The 16,569-nt window shown below is 39.6% G+C and overlaps 1 protein-coding gene across 3 annotated transcripts in view; it reads right to left on the reverse strand.

The window, feature by feature from the left end:
• LOC130151309 (uncharacterized) overlaps positions 1 to 16,569 on the reverse strand; it is a 34,069-nt gene that overhangs the window by 17,274 nt on the left and 226 nt on the right. The window contains exons 1-7 of one of the 3 annotated variants that reach the window (XM_056343425.1): positions 16,172 to 16,524; positions 11,902 to 12,735; positions 10,297 to 10,523; positions 7,114 to 7,233; positions 6,074 to 6,193; positions 4,808 to 4,927; positions 435 to 557 (exon numbers count right to left, since the gene is read on the reverse strand). In XM_056343425.1, coding sequence (XP_056199400.1) covers positions 435 to 557; positions 4,808 to 4,927; positions 6,074 to 6,193; positions 7,114 to 7,233; positions 10,297 to 10,522 — 709 coding nt within the window. In that variant the 5' untranslated portion in view covers position 10,523; positions 11,902 to 12,735; positions 16,172 to 16,524. Of the gene's footprint in view, positions 1 to 434; positions 558 to 4,807; positions 4,928 to 6,073; positions 6,194 to 7,113; positions 7,234 to 10,296; positions 12,736 to 16,171; positions 16,525 to 16,569 lie in introns of those variants that run through there. The other 2 variants (XM_056343426.1, XM_056343424.1) reach the window with 2 other exon arrangements.

Here is a 16,569-nt window from a genome sequence, read left to right on the forward strand (position 1 = left end):
TTTTGCATCTTCCAACACTGTTAGGGATAACAGCCAAACTTTCCTAGAGCTTGACCTTGTTGGATAAACTTCTGAGATTGCTTCAAAGTACCAGCAAATGTACTGCTGATTTTTTAGACCAAGTTATTTCTTTAATAAGTGATTTTTTTTCCTATTTCTTTGACTGATTATTTAAGTGCTTGCACATTAGCCCTGTTGGAGTTGAAAATCAAGCCTTTCTCTTGTGGTCCTAAGCCAAAAAGGATCTCTGTATTAGCTAAAGAGAGGCCAAACTTAAATCATCAGCCTATGGTATCAACATGAATGCCATGCGCAAAGGAAATAATTTGTTGCTCAGGTATGCTTTTATTCTTGCCTTAACCCTTCTGAATTACATTTTACCAGTGAGAAATTTTCTTTCAGCAATTTTAGATAAAGAATTAGTCAGAAAGTACCTGATTGTGTGAGGTTGAGAATAGCACCAACTGCATTTTGTTGGACTCTAGGATCGTAGGAATTGGCAAGAGACAGTAGAGGTGTAACTCCTCGAGCAGCGCCAATAGCCTCTCGGTTGGACTCTGGAGAAAAGAACCAGAAAAAGAAAGAAAGAAAAAAAATCCACCTTACTGTGAGCCAGGAGCAGGACAACTAGAAGACTAGATCTCTTCAGCATTCACTTCTCTGACTCTTTGGTATATATCAAAATTTCTCTGCATGCGCAAAAGAAACTGTTAAAAATTCCAAGAGCTCAATGGGCAAGAAACTAACTCCTGATTTCTGAATTAGCCATAGATCGATCACAGCTGATTCAATGCTTTTGTTATGTGACTGGGATGATTAAAATAAAAGGACCGTAAGTCCCTTTAGACAGGTTAGTGAAGTGCCATACTTGCCTTTTACTCCTGGTATGTCTATCAAGATACTCACAGTGTGCCAACCACAAACTACGTAACTGACTGCAGGTAAAACGGAATTAACTTAGCAGGGTACATTCAGGGACAGTTTCTCTCTTTGAGCGTGCCTGTGTCAGTCCTTTGACAGCTACAGGCAATGCAGTGGTTTCTAAAGACAGAATCTAATTTAACCACTGGAATTTGAAAAGATGATGCTTCTCTGAAGTGGTGATGCTTCCTTGCATGGCAGTGTGTTAAGTTGTACAGTTGTATTCAACATCCTGAGGTACAGGGAGAATTCAGACAAGATCTGCAAAGTCCCTTGAGACTCTTGGATGAAAAACTAGGGGGAAAAAACCACCCTGTAATACTTAAATAAGGCTATAAAATTAACTATATACTATAAAATGCTATATAGCATGTTTATATACAGTGTATATAAGTATACTACACATGATAAAGTTATACTATGCTATGAAATATAATACAATTTAGAAAAAAAAATCTGCTTTTAGTTCTACTCCTTTTGTTTTGGACTTACTGAAGGTAGCCTCAGCTGTGCCATACTGAAGAGAATCCCGCCATGCTCTTTCTTACCCCTCTACCATAAGGCCATCAAAACATTTGCAACAAATAACCTGCTGCCATACTGAGACAGCTATGGTCCTCTCCCCTTTACTGTCTTATTTACTTCTATATGTTATCTGTATTTGTATCTTATAAGCATTCTAGTGGCATAATTTTGAAAAAATAAAGTGTTGGCCATTATGATCTTTGAAGCTGATGAGATTTAAATGGGAATTAGACCAATAAAAAATTATCTTAATGTCACAATATTCTGCAGATTATTTTATAAAAAGAAAAAGCAAAGTTCACTGTCTACATCTTCCGCTGTTTATATGAACCAAAATGCCACTGAAGACCACAGGAGTTTTAGCTGAGTTATTTCTTCATTTACCTACATTTCTAGACAGTTTAAACAATGGCCAGTCTCTGGAAGTTAGCTGAGAGAAACATGAAGCAGAAGAAAGCAAGAAATGCAAAGGTATTTGGATGAGATCAACTCTTCAGGTGCCAACTAACTTAGAGTTAAGAGAATAAAGTCATTATTTCTATACCTGCAGCCTGTCTATACTGGGGAACTGACACACCAAGATAATCCAGGATATTTATTCAAGTATAGTTCAGCCAGTATCAGTTTAGTATTCCAGGATAAGTCCTCTTCTGCCTTCACATGAATATTTTATACTGAAAGAAATACCTTTTATTCTGAAAAAAAAATACACTAATTTTTGAGCAAAATAATTGTTCTGGGAAGACTCATGTATTTAAAAATAGCTTTTCCATGTGGGAAGCTATTATTCTGGTGAAATATTATGGTCAATTTTGTAGACAAGCCTTTCTTCAATCTAATCAGCCTGCAAATTGTTCTTTTGTTTCCCACAGCGGAAGCAGAAATTCTTTTTTGCAGCTCCAACTGATGGAAACCAGCCTGGTGTGATGTAAACTCTCATTAATTGAGTAAAGAAGAGAGGTAAAAAGATTGAGAATTCAGATGTTGCCTCTTCCTTCACTCTTTCACACAACATGTTCCACAAATGCTTGAATTCAGACACGTTACCCTTCCTGGATTTAGAACTTTTGATTGTGCTTCCATTTTTATCTTTTTTAAACCACTCTGAAGCACGAATGGCTCACTCGAAGGACATAACTGAACAGAATACTTTTCTGAAGCAGCCTCTTTAAGATACCAGAGTCTGTGAGTTACAATTAAGATAAACTCTATAGAGAATTGCCTCTTGCTTTACTCTCATTGCTGTGGTAGCTAAATATAGTCTGAAAAAGAAATAAATGGATCCAGCCTATCTAAATCCTAGTGAAACCAGGACAGAGATCCTCAACGCTGATCAAATCCCAGACAGCAGTCCAGCTTGCGCACTTGTAGGACTGCCTACCTCTGTGTTCAGCAGATGCCTTCCTATCTAGTTCGAAAGTTCCGTGGGTGCTTCATTTGAAATACATGTGCTCAGAAGTACACTGGCAATTAAGGCAGTGTGCAGAGGCATCAGGTGACTGCCCTCAGCAGAGGATGAAGGTGGATTGGATCTGGAGTGGTTGAGGGTTCCCTATACCCTGGGTTAAAGACAGGTATCTAGAAGGGCCAGGGTGCCTTCAGAACCAAGGAACACCCTTAGGTCCACAAACAATTTGCTTTCTCTGTGGGCTGCTTAAAAATAGGTGAAGGGATCTCTCTCTATAGATCTTTAGGGACATAGCTTCACTGACCATACATAAAGAAGTCCTTCTAGGGCCAGGTACCTAAAATTTTAATGATGTCATGCCTAATTTAGACTTTAAATGAGGCAATTTGCATTCTATACAAAGTAATGTAGTATACAGAGTTCTCAACCTGACCGTATTAATATGCAATGCTTAAAAATAAGTTTCAAAGGGAAAAGTGTTTACAAACCTGGGAGAAAAAAAGGAAAAAAGGATAAAATGCAAATCAGCACTTTGATATAGTTGGATCCTGCTTATGCAAGCCCACTTTGCAATACAAATACTTAAATGAGGAAGTAACATTTTCACCATGCTTCTCTCAGCCTCCTGGGAGATCTGATTGCAACTTCCCACACTGAAGAGGGAAACTGGTGGAATAAACACTACAGGAAGGGAAATAAATGTTATTCACGGCTTTTATACGGGCCTTTACACAATTTGTACAGTAGAATTACACAGTTTGCGAAAGGTTGAATAAGCCAGACTAACGTGATAACCTTTCTTTTGGTAAGTGTGGTTGACCTTATCTGTCTGGATGCTAGGAAAACATCTATATCATGATTTGAAATACAGTTAAGCAAAAGAAGTTGGTGACAAATGCAAGTAGTACATGATGGATAAGGAACTTACAAAAAGCAAGCTGGCATCAAGTTTTGCTGAATGGGAATGACCATTTGGAAGGCAGCTACAAGTGGAATTCCACAAGGACTTGTAGTTGGTTTTAAACCAGAAAGTTAATACAAAAGTGTGAGTGCAGCACTGTCAATGCAGTGGAGGACTGGAATATTTTACAAACAACAGACAAGTTAGAAGACAAGCAACAGAAAGAAAATGAAACCATATAGCACAAAATGCGGGGATGCGCACTTGGAAATGTTTGTTGCAGACCCTTAATTAATTGGTGTCTGCTGGAAATAGCAGCAGAGGAGGAAAAAGACTAAGTCAGCTGCAGGATGGCATCACCATGATGCAATCACAAAAAAAGCAAGTGTTATCATGAGATGTACCACCAAACATATTTCCCTGGATGCCATAATAAAAGACACAGGTGATACCCCAGCTGAAATACTGCACGTTTCTGGTGATCTCTCTTTCAGAAGAGATGAAGTCAAAATGGAACTCCTGCAGCATTTATGTATATCTTGGGATTCTAACAATGCCTGAGGTCTGTGGTACTACAAAGCAGCAGATGCAATGGCTATGTTCCATTTGTGGGACGTGTTATTTACACCCAGAATGACTATGAAATTGAATGGAGGAGCCTCACTTAAAAGAGGATTCTTAAATGAGCTTGTTTTTTTCAGTCTAGTAAAATGGAGAAGCCTCATCAACATAGACACAACACAGGCAGAACTACTGAAGCAAAAGCCAGTGTAGACAGTAATTAAGATAAGCTGGTCATGAATAAATTTAGGTTGGAAATCAGAAAAAGGTTTGTAATCACGAGAGAATGAAAGTCAGAAACACTGGGAAAAAGATCTTAACTGGAATCTCAAGAGACTGAATTTATGATGTGGAACACCAAAACTTGCTGCTGCATGTTGTGACTCTTAAGCCAACTGCAAATAGGTTGTTTCACTGTTTCAGCTTGAAACACCCGGTAAGAGTTGAATGAGTTCACCGCAGAGGATAAAGGGAAAGAACAGCACACTCACCTGAAACAGCCAAAATCATGGTGCAAGCACAGGAATTACACTGGACAGTGGGATCCTCTGACTCAAGCAGATCCAGAATTGGCTCAAGTAAACCCATCTGGACAACTAATTCTTTGTCAACTATTCATAAATGCAAGAAAAAATGGACAAACAGAAAATTAAACAGTTAATGCCTTTGTGAAAAGAATATATCTTCCTTTGACTGCTTTGGGGGCCTATATTATGATTATGCAAGTAGACCTAAGATGGAAACAGCCTGAAAGGCACTCACAGTCCCTAGCTTGGTTTGCTCAGTTCCTCTTCAGACTCATAAAAGCCTGTAAGAGATGTTCAGAGGTTCTAGTTCAGAAGGTCCAAAATATTTCTGCTAGCAATTGTTTCCAGAAAGGTTCATTTTGGAAAGCACAACTGCAACTTTCCAATAGGTTCATAATTTACTCAGCCCCACCCCTTTTTCTTCTGAAGTTTACCCCTTAAATATTATTTTTCACTTGTAAATAGAGACATGATATTATTTGCAGCAAGGTCCTTTAAAAAAAAAAAAAAAGAAAAGAAAAAAGCTAGCTTCACTGAAGACTGTCTTCTGCTGTTATGGGATAGCATGATGGAATACCTGTTGTGGCCCAGGTGCAAGGGAGTGCAGTAGTAGATGCAACAAGGACTCCATTGAGAAGGTGTGGGGTGTTCATGCCCTGTCTATCAACATAAACTTTACTGGAAAGTTTTTCATCTGCAGCTCCCAGACCCTATCTCAATTACATTTGTCCTATTAGCTACAGAAACAAGTGAGTTCTATTAAACATTTCATTTTATTTTTTTTTACTCTACAAGCAATTTCAGACCAAAGTCCAGCTAATAAATGACAAGAAAATGATCAGTCTCATAGGCAGGATTTATTTCTAAGAGCTGTATCTGTTGCTTGAAAGGGTAAGCAGTGGGCTCTTGATCCAAGAATGAGAATAGCACAGCTGTCCCTACACCAGTCTGGGAATAATTTATCAGCATTTGCACACAGAGCCAAGATCTCTTGCCACATGATATAACCTAGCTGGAGGAATCTGGTATATCCTGGTGCCACCAGTATCTATGTGGCTTGTAGACAGAAGTGGACTCACACCTGTCCTGTCAGTGTCCTACACAATATTTGTCCTACACAACTTTGGATTTCTGTAGATCTGGGCGTGTAGATGTGCCATCCTGCTGTCTGGGTCTGGCTGAAGAGGTTACTTTTTCACCTGAAGAGAGGTGTCTGGTTTAATTACTCACTATTTCCCTCTAGCAAGAAGTTGACAAGGGACAAGGAGGACATCTGCTGCACCTCCAGGTCAGTGGACCGTAGTAAGGCATAGAAGGGTTCCAGATGCTCCACAGGCAGAGGGATGTTCACTGCAGGAATGAGAATAAATATTCAGGAGTTTCATCATTCACCGCAGTCACATTTTTCTCTTGTTGGTCTCAAGCCTCAGGTGCTACTATACATAAGCTGAGTGGTGTTCCCCTTCATTTAAATTCTTTTGCTACTAGCAAAACAGGGCAAGTTTCCTGAAAAGGTTTTCAATAATCAAATACTTCAAAAACATCATGGGAAGGGAAGCAATATGCCTTGCTACCAAACAAGTCATTCCACCTCATAGCAGATCCTTGTGTTGTGGCTATCTACACTTTTTATCCAGCAAAAAATACATGGGATAAAGCTATCAAGCCAAGTGCCAGAATATTATCCCTGAATTAAATTTTAAACAAACAAATCACAGCCTGCTTCTTGCTGGTATTTCTATCTTTTTGCAGGACCCAAGCCCTTGCTAGGATTTCATTTGGCATACCCAGGCTGACTCCTAACTGTTTACAAATTAACCCAGGAGACAAGTGCTCCCATGGAACAGCTGGGACAAAGAAGCATGTTTCCTTCAAAAATTCCCACTACAATTTGGCCTCTAGAGCTTTCTCCTCTTCCAAAAATTAATATAAAACATTAAACAATCACTATGTCCATCTCCTTCTACCATATTTTGTCTTGCTCTCATGAGATTCAGTATACGCTGACTTTTAACTACTTTGGGTTCTGTTGAATTTTACAGAAGTATTACAATTACATAAATAACAGTTTTTATAATCATGAGAGAGATCTCCTCACAGCAAAACCCAGAATGACTCTGACCACATGGCAATGACAGCATTTCCATTTTCCTTAGCAAACAACACAGCACGAAGGAAAAACTTTGATTAATGAATCAAAGGAAGTTTCACAGTTGGAAATAATAATTTATAATTATGTGAAAATTTTCTGTAGCACTGAGATAACTTACTGTGCTGACTCATATGCAAGTAATAGAGGGCAGCAGACTGCTGTAAACCTGGGTTTTCTGAAAAAGCTAAGGTCCTCAAGGCTTCCAGAGGGTCTTTTCCAAGTGGTGACATTTCAAAACCTGAAGATACACAATGACAGCACAGACTCAGTTACACCTGAAAAGGGTTAGTTTACAAAAAGAAATTAAAATTTACAACCAAACAAACACATAAGGATTTTTGTACTGCAACACCGCCACAGAGCCCACCTCTCCTTATTCATGTCTCCATGAGCAGAAGCAATAAATGAATCTGGAATAACCTGTCCTTGGCAATGCCTCTTATGAAGATCACAGAGCTAGTGTGTGGAAGCAAGATAAATTATAACCTTTAGACACTTTTATGCTATTCAAGGTAATGCAGGTGTTCCTGTTCTCCATAAAAATCTTTATCTTCTCCTGAATCATAGAAGATCTCTCTTAAAATATATCTACTGAACACAGCATTCTTAGTTTATGAGCTATAGAAAGATTATGTATTTCTAATTCACTGCTTTTTAAGTTCACTGTGTCTCCTGTCCTGGGTATTACAATAAAGGATTTCAGGGAATAGCAATATGGATTGCAAATGAGCTTGCCTCAGGCTCAAATTTCTAGCATGAGTCTACCTGTTCTTAAGTATGATAGTTCCCCTATGAATAAACCAGATGTTCAGCGATAGCCATCAAGCAATAGCAGTCGTGCATGACTTCTGTAAGTATAATATACTTACAATGTGTGGAATGGAGCAGCAGAGAAGAAAAAAAATGGCTATTGAACCAATGCTCAATCGTATAAACTGTTGTAAAGGTAATGTAGTATAAATTGACCGGTGGAGCACACAATTTTAAGATATATTTTCAGACAATAGATTAAAGCAGTGCATTAAAGACTGAAATATCTCTGTAAACAAGATCTAGCTACTTCACCTCTCATGGGATATAGAGATGCAAGAGATGTGAGGGGTGTGAGCTTTCATGCATCAGTGCAAAACTCAACCAATATCTCAAGCCATTAGAAGCTGCTGATATGTTAAGAGTAGCAAACTCCTAGCTTCAGGATTAGGCGAGCAGGCTTCACAGAACTACTTCATATAGAGATCAATTTTGTTTAATAATTAACCATACACACAAAGGGAAAGACTATCCAGTGTGCACAAGGTTTTAGAGAAAAAACAAAAATCCCTTCATGTGGTTTAATTCTGTCTGAATATCACACATATCTTGTGCATTTTTGTTTGGGGAAGTGATAAAGCAGAAGCCACTCAAAATCTTCACCTGCTTATACCATCAAGCATTTGCTGCCTTAGCTAACAGCTGAGCAAGATGATCACCCGTGAAGTTTTTCTTTGCACCCAAATTGTCCAAATATTGGCTCCCTGCTTATTATAATTTGTCCAGAACGAAGGATGGGCTTGCTTCATCTTGGAATAAAATACACAGGCTGTGCTAAAGTAAGAGGGATGGGTCTTGGTTCTCTTTGTGGGGCTTCCCTGCCACCATCTGACTTGGCAGCAGGATTTGGCCAGTCAGAGAATTAATCTTGGTTCTTCTTCCTGGGTGCTATGTATATCCTACCACAGACAATGGAACCTTCCTGAGAGCACACTGTGTACTGCTGTCACAGAAGCTCTAGGCTCCCTGCTGCTGTACCCCAGCTCCTAAGGATCCAAGACAGCCTTTTGAAGACCCATCTCAGAAAGGAAAGGATTTCTCAAGAAAACATACACTTAGCCTTTTCTGGAAGCACCAGTGGGTGCTGCAAAGGGCCATTCTGGCGTCACCATTTTTTCCAGACCATCCCTTCATTGCATCCAATCCACCGACTGCAAGACAGTCTCTTATACAGTCAGGAACATGCTAGCCTTTGGAAGAAAAAGTTCAGCCCTGGAAGATCTCCACTGTACATCAAGCTGAAAGATGTGGTCCCATCCTGGATATGGACTTCAGGATTTAGCCAATGCTTAATGTGCAAAAATTAGTAAACCATGTCAGCAGCACAGAACCCCCCACATTCACAGGGTAATGATGCCAGCTAATACCAGCTGAGGCTAATTCACTCATGTTCCCAACAACCAGCGTCACAGCAATTATTCCACGACAGGTCATTTCAAACAGCATCAACTGTGCCACGCCAAGGAAAAAAGGCCCCCCTCACAAGACGGTGTTATGTCCCCAAAATGGCAAGTAAAATAGTAATTTGTGTTCCACACCCTTCACACAACTGAAAGTAGAAGTTTCGTATGCAATTTTGTATAGTAGCTTTAGCCCAAGGTTGTTAAACTTAAAGCAATATACCCTATTAGCTGTGAGAAGGCAAAACCAAACAAGCAATGGCCCCTACCTAAGCTTGAGACAAGGAATGCTTTTAGGCTGGACAACTGAGAAAACACACTCATCCAAGATTATAGTCTGTGACTGCAAGAGTGAAATAAAAAAAGTTTTCCTATTGATACTGTTGTATCATAGAGAGGATAGAAAGGGCACTGCAAGTAAACGGGTATTAGGTAGGTAGCCTGTAAAGCTGAGGAGATACATGAGGAGTTATGGATCCACTTTGATTCAAGCACAATGCCATGATTGTGTTCAAGCCTTGTGTCTAAAATGTTTTCCCAAAACCCTTAGGCAGGCTAGTTGTTTAGAAACCTGGGAGCCCAACAGTGCTTGTCACAGGATGACTTTGACCCTCTCCACATACAGCACCCCCCGTGCAACTTCAGGTGTTCTGCAGCCAGTCAACATGGATGTACACAACTGAGCGAGGACCACACCGTGACTTCCCCGCTCATAGCTCAGCACTCATGTAGCATCCAGTGTTGGTACAGCCTGTTTCCAAGCTTTGTGATCTCAGTGACTGACTTCGAAAAATTAACTTCAATTACTAGGAGTCACTTCTGTGAAACATATTTACATAAGTTATGTATTAACAGGGGTGGCAGAGCAAGAAAGTGGCTGAACATTTCTACCTAGATCCAACTGTTACACCACTTGAACCCTTGGTGTCTCATACACAAAGAAAACACTCCGTAGCCCTTGCCTTTCCTACATCATCACCAAGCTGCTCCGTGCCATGCCAGAGCAGTTCAGCCAGCAATCTGTTCTCAACCCACAAAATTAATGTCCTTGTTCTTTCACAACCCTTCAGAAAAAAACCAAGTCCTCTTACCTGTTTCAATATGCTGCAGAAACTCCTGTGCTGTCACCCTCTCGTGAGGCTGCAAGATGGGCTTGTACAGCTGTCTGGCTTTACAGCTGTTTTGTTTTAAGCAGGAGCATTTGCTTATCAGAGTTAAACATTCCTTGATGCCATGCACCAAGTCGGAGGACATCCTCTGAATAAAGGCCACGAAGTCCCGCAGCAGCTGCATGCATCGTCCACACAGTTGACCCATTCTTGTTCCAACAGCAGCACAAAGCAAGAGGAAAAGGAAGGAGGTGGAAAGAAAAGCTTCTTCTCAACTTGTCCAGTTTTTGCGCTAACTTGCTGCCTCAGTGTTAGTCCTGTCTTACAGATGTTAACGCTATACCTCGTGCAGCTGCTGTAAAGCAGTCAAGCTTCTGCGTCCAAAAAGCTAAACTGCACAACAAGGCTGGTTTCTGCAGATCTCCCAGAGTCTACAAATGCTATTTAAAAGGCTGGACTGGAGCCACACTTAAACACCCTCCCTTTGCTTGAAGAAAAATTAAATGATGACCTAAACACATTTCGTGGAGAACAAACAGAGTTTAACTCCTGGAGGATCCATGAAAAGCTTCATCAAGCTAGAAAAGCTTTGGGATAATGGAAAAAGCAACCCCAGTTTTTGTAAGGCAGCTTTCCACATGAAAGGTAGGCACCACCTTCCTTGTCTGCATGTGTACAAGCTGTGGCTGCCAATGGGAGAGGAAGATCAAGGGTAAAAAAAAAAAAGCAAAAAAAAGCATGCAAACAGGTTTTTCTGGTTTGTGCCGAAGCACAGACCAGAACGAAGGCTGTGGCAAACAGCTCATAACTCACTGAACTAAGACTTTGTAAATCAGCAAGAACAGAAAACTGGGGGGGGAAAAATACAGTGGCCAAATGAATTTAGAACTATGTTTTCCTCCTGTCAAGCAAATCCGTCAGAGTGGGCTGGATAAGCTAGTAATGGGAGGATGCAAAAAATATCTGCAGTTTTCATGCAGAAAAAGGTAGCAGAACAAAAAAGACCAGTTCTCTTTTTGCTCCATCCCTTTGCTTAATTTTCCAGTCTGGTGCATGTGCCCACCCCTGGTTAAAGAGTTTTACAAATTACCTTGGTCTAATTAAAGTAACAGAAAATGACATTTGTAATATTCTTGAGGTTTCCAGTAAAATCTGGTTTGATACAAGATCACCTTTATCAAAGAACCAGTAGGTACTGGTCTGATGGGTGCTGATCACTTTTATTAACTTCTTTTTTATCCATGGATTTGATGGATTTATTTTAATTATTGCATTTGATACATTTATTAGTAAGTTTTAGCCTCACTGTCATTTAATAGATTTTAAGTTTCTACATAAATCATGCTTGAAAATCAACCCTGTGTTCTGCACCCATCTCCAAACACTGATGAACAGGCTTACCCAAATCTCACTGTTCCATTCAGCTACTGCTGTTTCTTCTCTTACACACAATATAATTTTCCTAAACACAAATATCACACAGCACAAATAAACCCACCTACACCCATAAAACAAAAGGTATGAGACCTCTATTACACAATGCAAGCCATTACAAAGAATCAAGTCTTTGATTTTTCTGGTTACTACCTTGACCAGCTCTGCAAGCCCACTGAGTTCTGATCTCTGTCTGGCCTCTTAATATCACCAAAAGCAAGGCTAATATTCCTGTTTTCTCAATCTTTTCAGTGGAGATCTTCTGAAGTATTCTGAAGGAAACCCATGTGATTGTCAGGTCCTGCTTCTGCCATTGCTTGCTCTTCCCCTTTTCTTCATAATTTTCCGCCCTTCAGCTTCCATCCTAAAAGCAGTGAGGTGGCAGATCCCTAGAAACGCATCATCACATGCACCTTCTGCCTCTTGCTCTGTCCTGTCTACAGGACTGTAAGGTTTAATTGTTGCGAGATTATTTTTTTTAAGGTGATTTGAACTGTACTGCACCAAGATGAGAAAAAACCAGGATTGTTTCAATGAGGTGCTTGTTATTAATGATTGCATTTCTGTAGCATATCCTTACTAAGCATTTAAAAATGTGGTATAAACATTAAAACAGCTTTCCAATGTATCTGTAAGGAATGTATTCCCAAAATGGCTTCAGCAGTGCTGAGCTCTTGTCACTCCATTTGAAATATATGGGAGGTAAAAGAAATGCATGACACCTGAAAACTAGGCTATAATTTGCCTGAAGGCATAAAAGTCAGGTGTCCCAATACCTTGTTTGATGATTCAGTCAGGAAATTGTTCTTCTTTGATTTGAAACCACTACTTGAAAGCCAGTGTAGAAGGCTGGTTTGTGGGTCTTCAGACCTCCTCTGAATTCACAACAGCTGCTGTAAAGGTTGCAACCATAAACACCATGTTTATGATTAGCTTCATGACCTAGATATGTTTCCTTATCTGATTGAATGAAATGTCAGCTCAAGACTGCAGAAGTAGAAAAGGAAAAAGTTAGTAGTGCTGTAATAGTGTTAAACCATTTTCCTTCTACTTTTCTAAAAAACATGTTCCAAACAGTAGAAACTCCACACCCCACACCCTGATTTTTTTTTCCCCACAGCAAAAAGAACACAGTTCCTTTGTGAAGTGTTAAAAATAAAAAGCCTCTCCAAACCATTTATATTCACTTGTGTGCAAAAGAGATTTCCATTTGGTAACCTTACTGTATGAAGACTATTTTAGAATTCCTTATAAAATGCACTTGGAAGTTTAAATCTAATTGCCAAATAATAGACGAATGCTGTAGCTAAATGGGGCTTTCGACAGAGACCTTCCACTGGTCCAGCATTTTATCTGCTTTGTAGCTTCTTTGCAAAGGACAGAAAATACTGCTTTTGGGCACAGTCCCTTAAGCATCTGACACTACAGTAGGTTTGTTTTGTTTTGAATTAAGAACAGAAAATAAAAAAATGTATCTATTCATCTCTAAATTCATCTGCCATTTCACTCACCCAGCATGCCACTGCTTGAACCACTTCTTGGAATAGAAATTCCTTTATCTAGTTTGCAATGGTGCATAACTTTTGATTGCTCAAAAGTTGACTGGCATAGGAGAGATGTACACAAACACTCTTTATACTCCTCTTTCATACATCACCTAGGGCCTTTTCATTCTAACAGGCCCAAAACCCCCTCAGGCTCTGACATGAACATTGGGAAAAATGGGTCAACAGCTTTAATTGAGCTATGGTAGGAAATGCTTCCCTCTTAAAGGAAGAAAATGATAGCTCCAGGTTCTGAATTTTAGAAATACTCTTATCACCGTGATTTTAATTGGTGGAAAAAAGACTTTGGGGGAGTGTAGGAGAGAGGCAGAGATTGAGAACATATGGAGTCCTATTTGACTTGTATGCCAGTAAAATAAGGTACTCAAAGGACTGCTTAAAAAGCAGTAAATGAAAGAATGAATATACTTACATTACTCAAGAATCCCAAACTTTAAAAAAATTGAACTAAATTTGCGTTTTATGAATTTGTCCCATGTAATTTTTTATTGCAACCTTTGTTTTATACGTTTCATTCTCATACCCTTCTGTTCAGGGGTGAAGAAAAAACTGTACTGTTTAGACGCTGTAAAATGATGGCTGTGCATTACTGCTTCGTTAGTATCAGACTTGACTTAAAAGGTGACAGCTCCTCGGATACGTAGCAGGTCTTTATTGTCCCCATATCTGCAGTTTAGGCCTCCTCACTTGTACTGATTCATGTGGCTGCTTTTTAAGCCACATCTACGAAATTTTATGGCTTCAAAATAACAACAAAAAACAAATCAAAGGCCTTAAGTTTTTAAACTGGATCTACCATTGACAGAATAGTAAAATAAAATGATGAATTAGAAAAAAAATGGTTGAGGAAGCAGAACAGTTCTAAACACTGAGTCTGATGTGTGTGACTTACATTACTACTGAGCTCTTTTAAATATATATATATATATCTTTTAAATGTGTGTGTGTGTGTGTATGTATACTCACCATTAAGATTTTAGGAGGAATTCAGGCTGAAGAGCAACAGCCTATAGTCATTTCAGCAGGGAGGAAGCCAGATGCAAGGGCTTGATAGACCCAGATTTGTGAAAAAACTGCCAGGGGTTAGGTTACTTCATTGCATAGCTAGGCACAGCTTTGTTTGCATTCACTGCAATTTCTGTAGAGTATAAAAGGAAGTTCTCTGCATCATATTCCTTGGCTGAGGTACTTGCTCATTCTCTCTCAGAAGGAGAGTGCCATCTACTGAATCATTCCCTTTACACAGCTCCCTTGAGCCGTGTTCCCACTCATGGATTGACAAAATCTACCCAAGTGGGTTGTAAAACTGAACAATGATTTAGCACGAAGAGAAGCTGCTTTCGGTGTGAACCTCTATTGTGAAGGAACAGCTGCAAGTAAAGAGCCAGGCCAAAGATGGTAAGTAACACTACTGACTTGTGCAAACCTATGCTCCCATTTTATGACAAGATTAAAACCAACCTCGCTCTGGGCTTCTTCATTCTTAATAAATCTTAGGAATTGAGGTTACATTATCATTTTGTAACACTTAATAGTGGCATTCCCTGATGGGACAATCAGACTTCACTGCTGACTACAAACCATGGACTTTCCTACTAATTTCCCCTTTCTACGTTAATGCTCAGAGTAGAAGTACTCAGCTGACTCACTGAATAGTGAGGACATCTGCTAACGGTCAGTAGAAGTTTGGCTTGGGCCAGTGATGACACAGTATTACTGTGCTATGTCTTCATGTATCTTCCCGTTGCCTTGAACTTCATACTTTCTTGTAAGTTTTCTGGACTGTTGCTTGTGTTCAGATAAAGCTGCATTTTGAGTCATGGCCACAGACACTATCTTCTATGAACACAAAAATTATTTTTTTCCTGGTAAATATTTTGCTTTGTAGCAAAAGATACTGCCTCTAAACATCAAAGGTAGGTTAGAGGTGCCTATCTTAGAAGTCTGAACAAAATGTATAAAAAAAAAAATTCTGAAATTTTACAAGGTAAATTACCACTCAAAGGCAGGGCATCAAGTATTTAAAGAAGTATACCGGCTTGCAGGACAGAGGTGAAGGGAGACCTGTCAGGTTGTGTTTCATATTAGAAACACTTAGAAACCCTTAGAAACATATTAGAAACCCTTAGAAAACCGCTGGTATGATGTGTTTGAAAGTCCAGGTGCATGTCCTGATGTTTTTGTTAACAAGGGCCTGCACTGAACAAATGACAGAGCCCATAGCTCAAATGTCAATTTTATAAAATGAGTGAACAAAAAACTTGAAACAACTTGCACTATTTATCATTAGGCAAATGTATTTGAAATAATTAAAATACATTCTCAAAAAGTTTCACATTATAGTTTGTTTTAGTTTTGTTTTTTTATTCTGGGTCCCTAGTATGTTGTCTTAAAACACAATGGAGAACTGAAAGAGTAGAAGTAACAACCCTTTCTGTCCCAGTAAGATACATGCCACATATCTCAGAAAAGAGAGCCCTCCATCACTGAAGGAAAAGAACATGAGCATCCCACAAGTCTTCAGAACCAGTAAGAAATATGTGTGTGTGAGCTTGTGTGCAGCCAAATCCCACAACAGTTCTGAAAATCTAACTGGCCCTAGCAAACTGGCTTCCTCCCACAAGCCCCTTATCAGGCAGCCTCTGCATTAATAGTGTCTTATTGTTGGTTACAGCAAAAGCTGTAGCACGTGCACTACACTTGAGGTACAGGTCAGTAACCCCTACCCCTGCATAAGGCGAAAAAGCTTAAAAGGAGACGGAATTGTGCGTCCCTCTAGGCCAGGCTGTTCATCAGTTAACCGCAACGGGTCAGACTTAAAAACTTTAACTGGGTTTGTTTCAGCACCAGCCACTTACCGGTCGCTGCCATAGGTGGCCACGCTTAAAAGCACTTAAGTTCTTCAAGCCAAAAGAAATAGATTTAAGCAGTGCGTTACATTCCCTATGCAGGAAATGGCAAACCAGCATTTGGCAATTGAATCCGCTTCCCATCTTCTGTGCCTTTTTCCTCCATCAGCTGGTTTTGGCTGCCTCCCAGTCATTGTCCCCTGAATTTAAAAACTCAGTTAAAATTGTGCATATGCATCCTTTCCTGCTCTTTTTTTAATGTATACGCTTTTTTTCTTGCCTCATAATATGCAATAGCCTTTTAAAAAATTAATCAGCTGCGTAAAATTTGAGTAGCGTGGAATGTAAGACTCGCTCAGCCGACACACATCTACGTGCATCAGTCAGTCCTGTTCACCTAGACCCCT

Source organism: Falco biarmicus, chromosome 6 (genome assembly GCF_023638135.1).
Source record: "Falco biarmicus isolate bFalBia1 chromosome 6, bFalBia1.pri, whole genome shotgun sequence".
Lineage (NCBI taxonomy): Eukaryota > Metazoa > Chordata > Aves > Falconiformes > Falconidae > Falco > Falco biarmicus.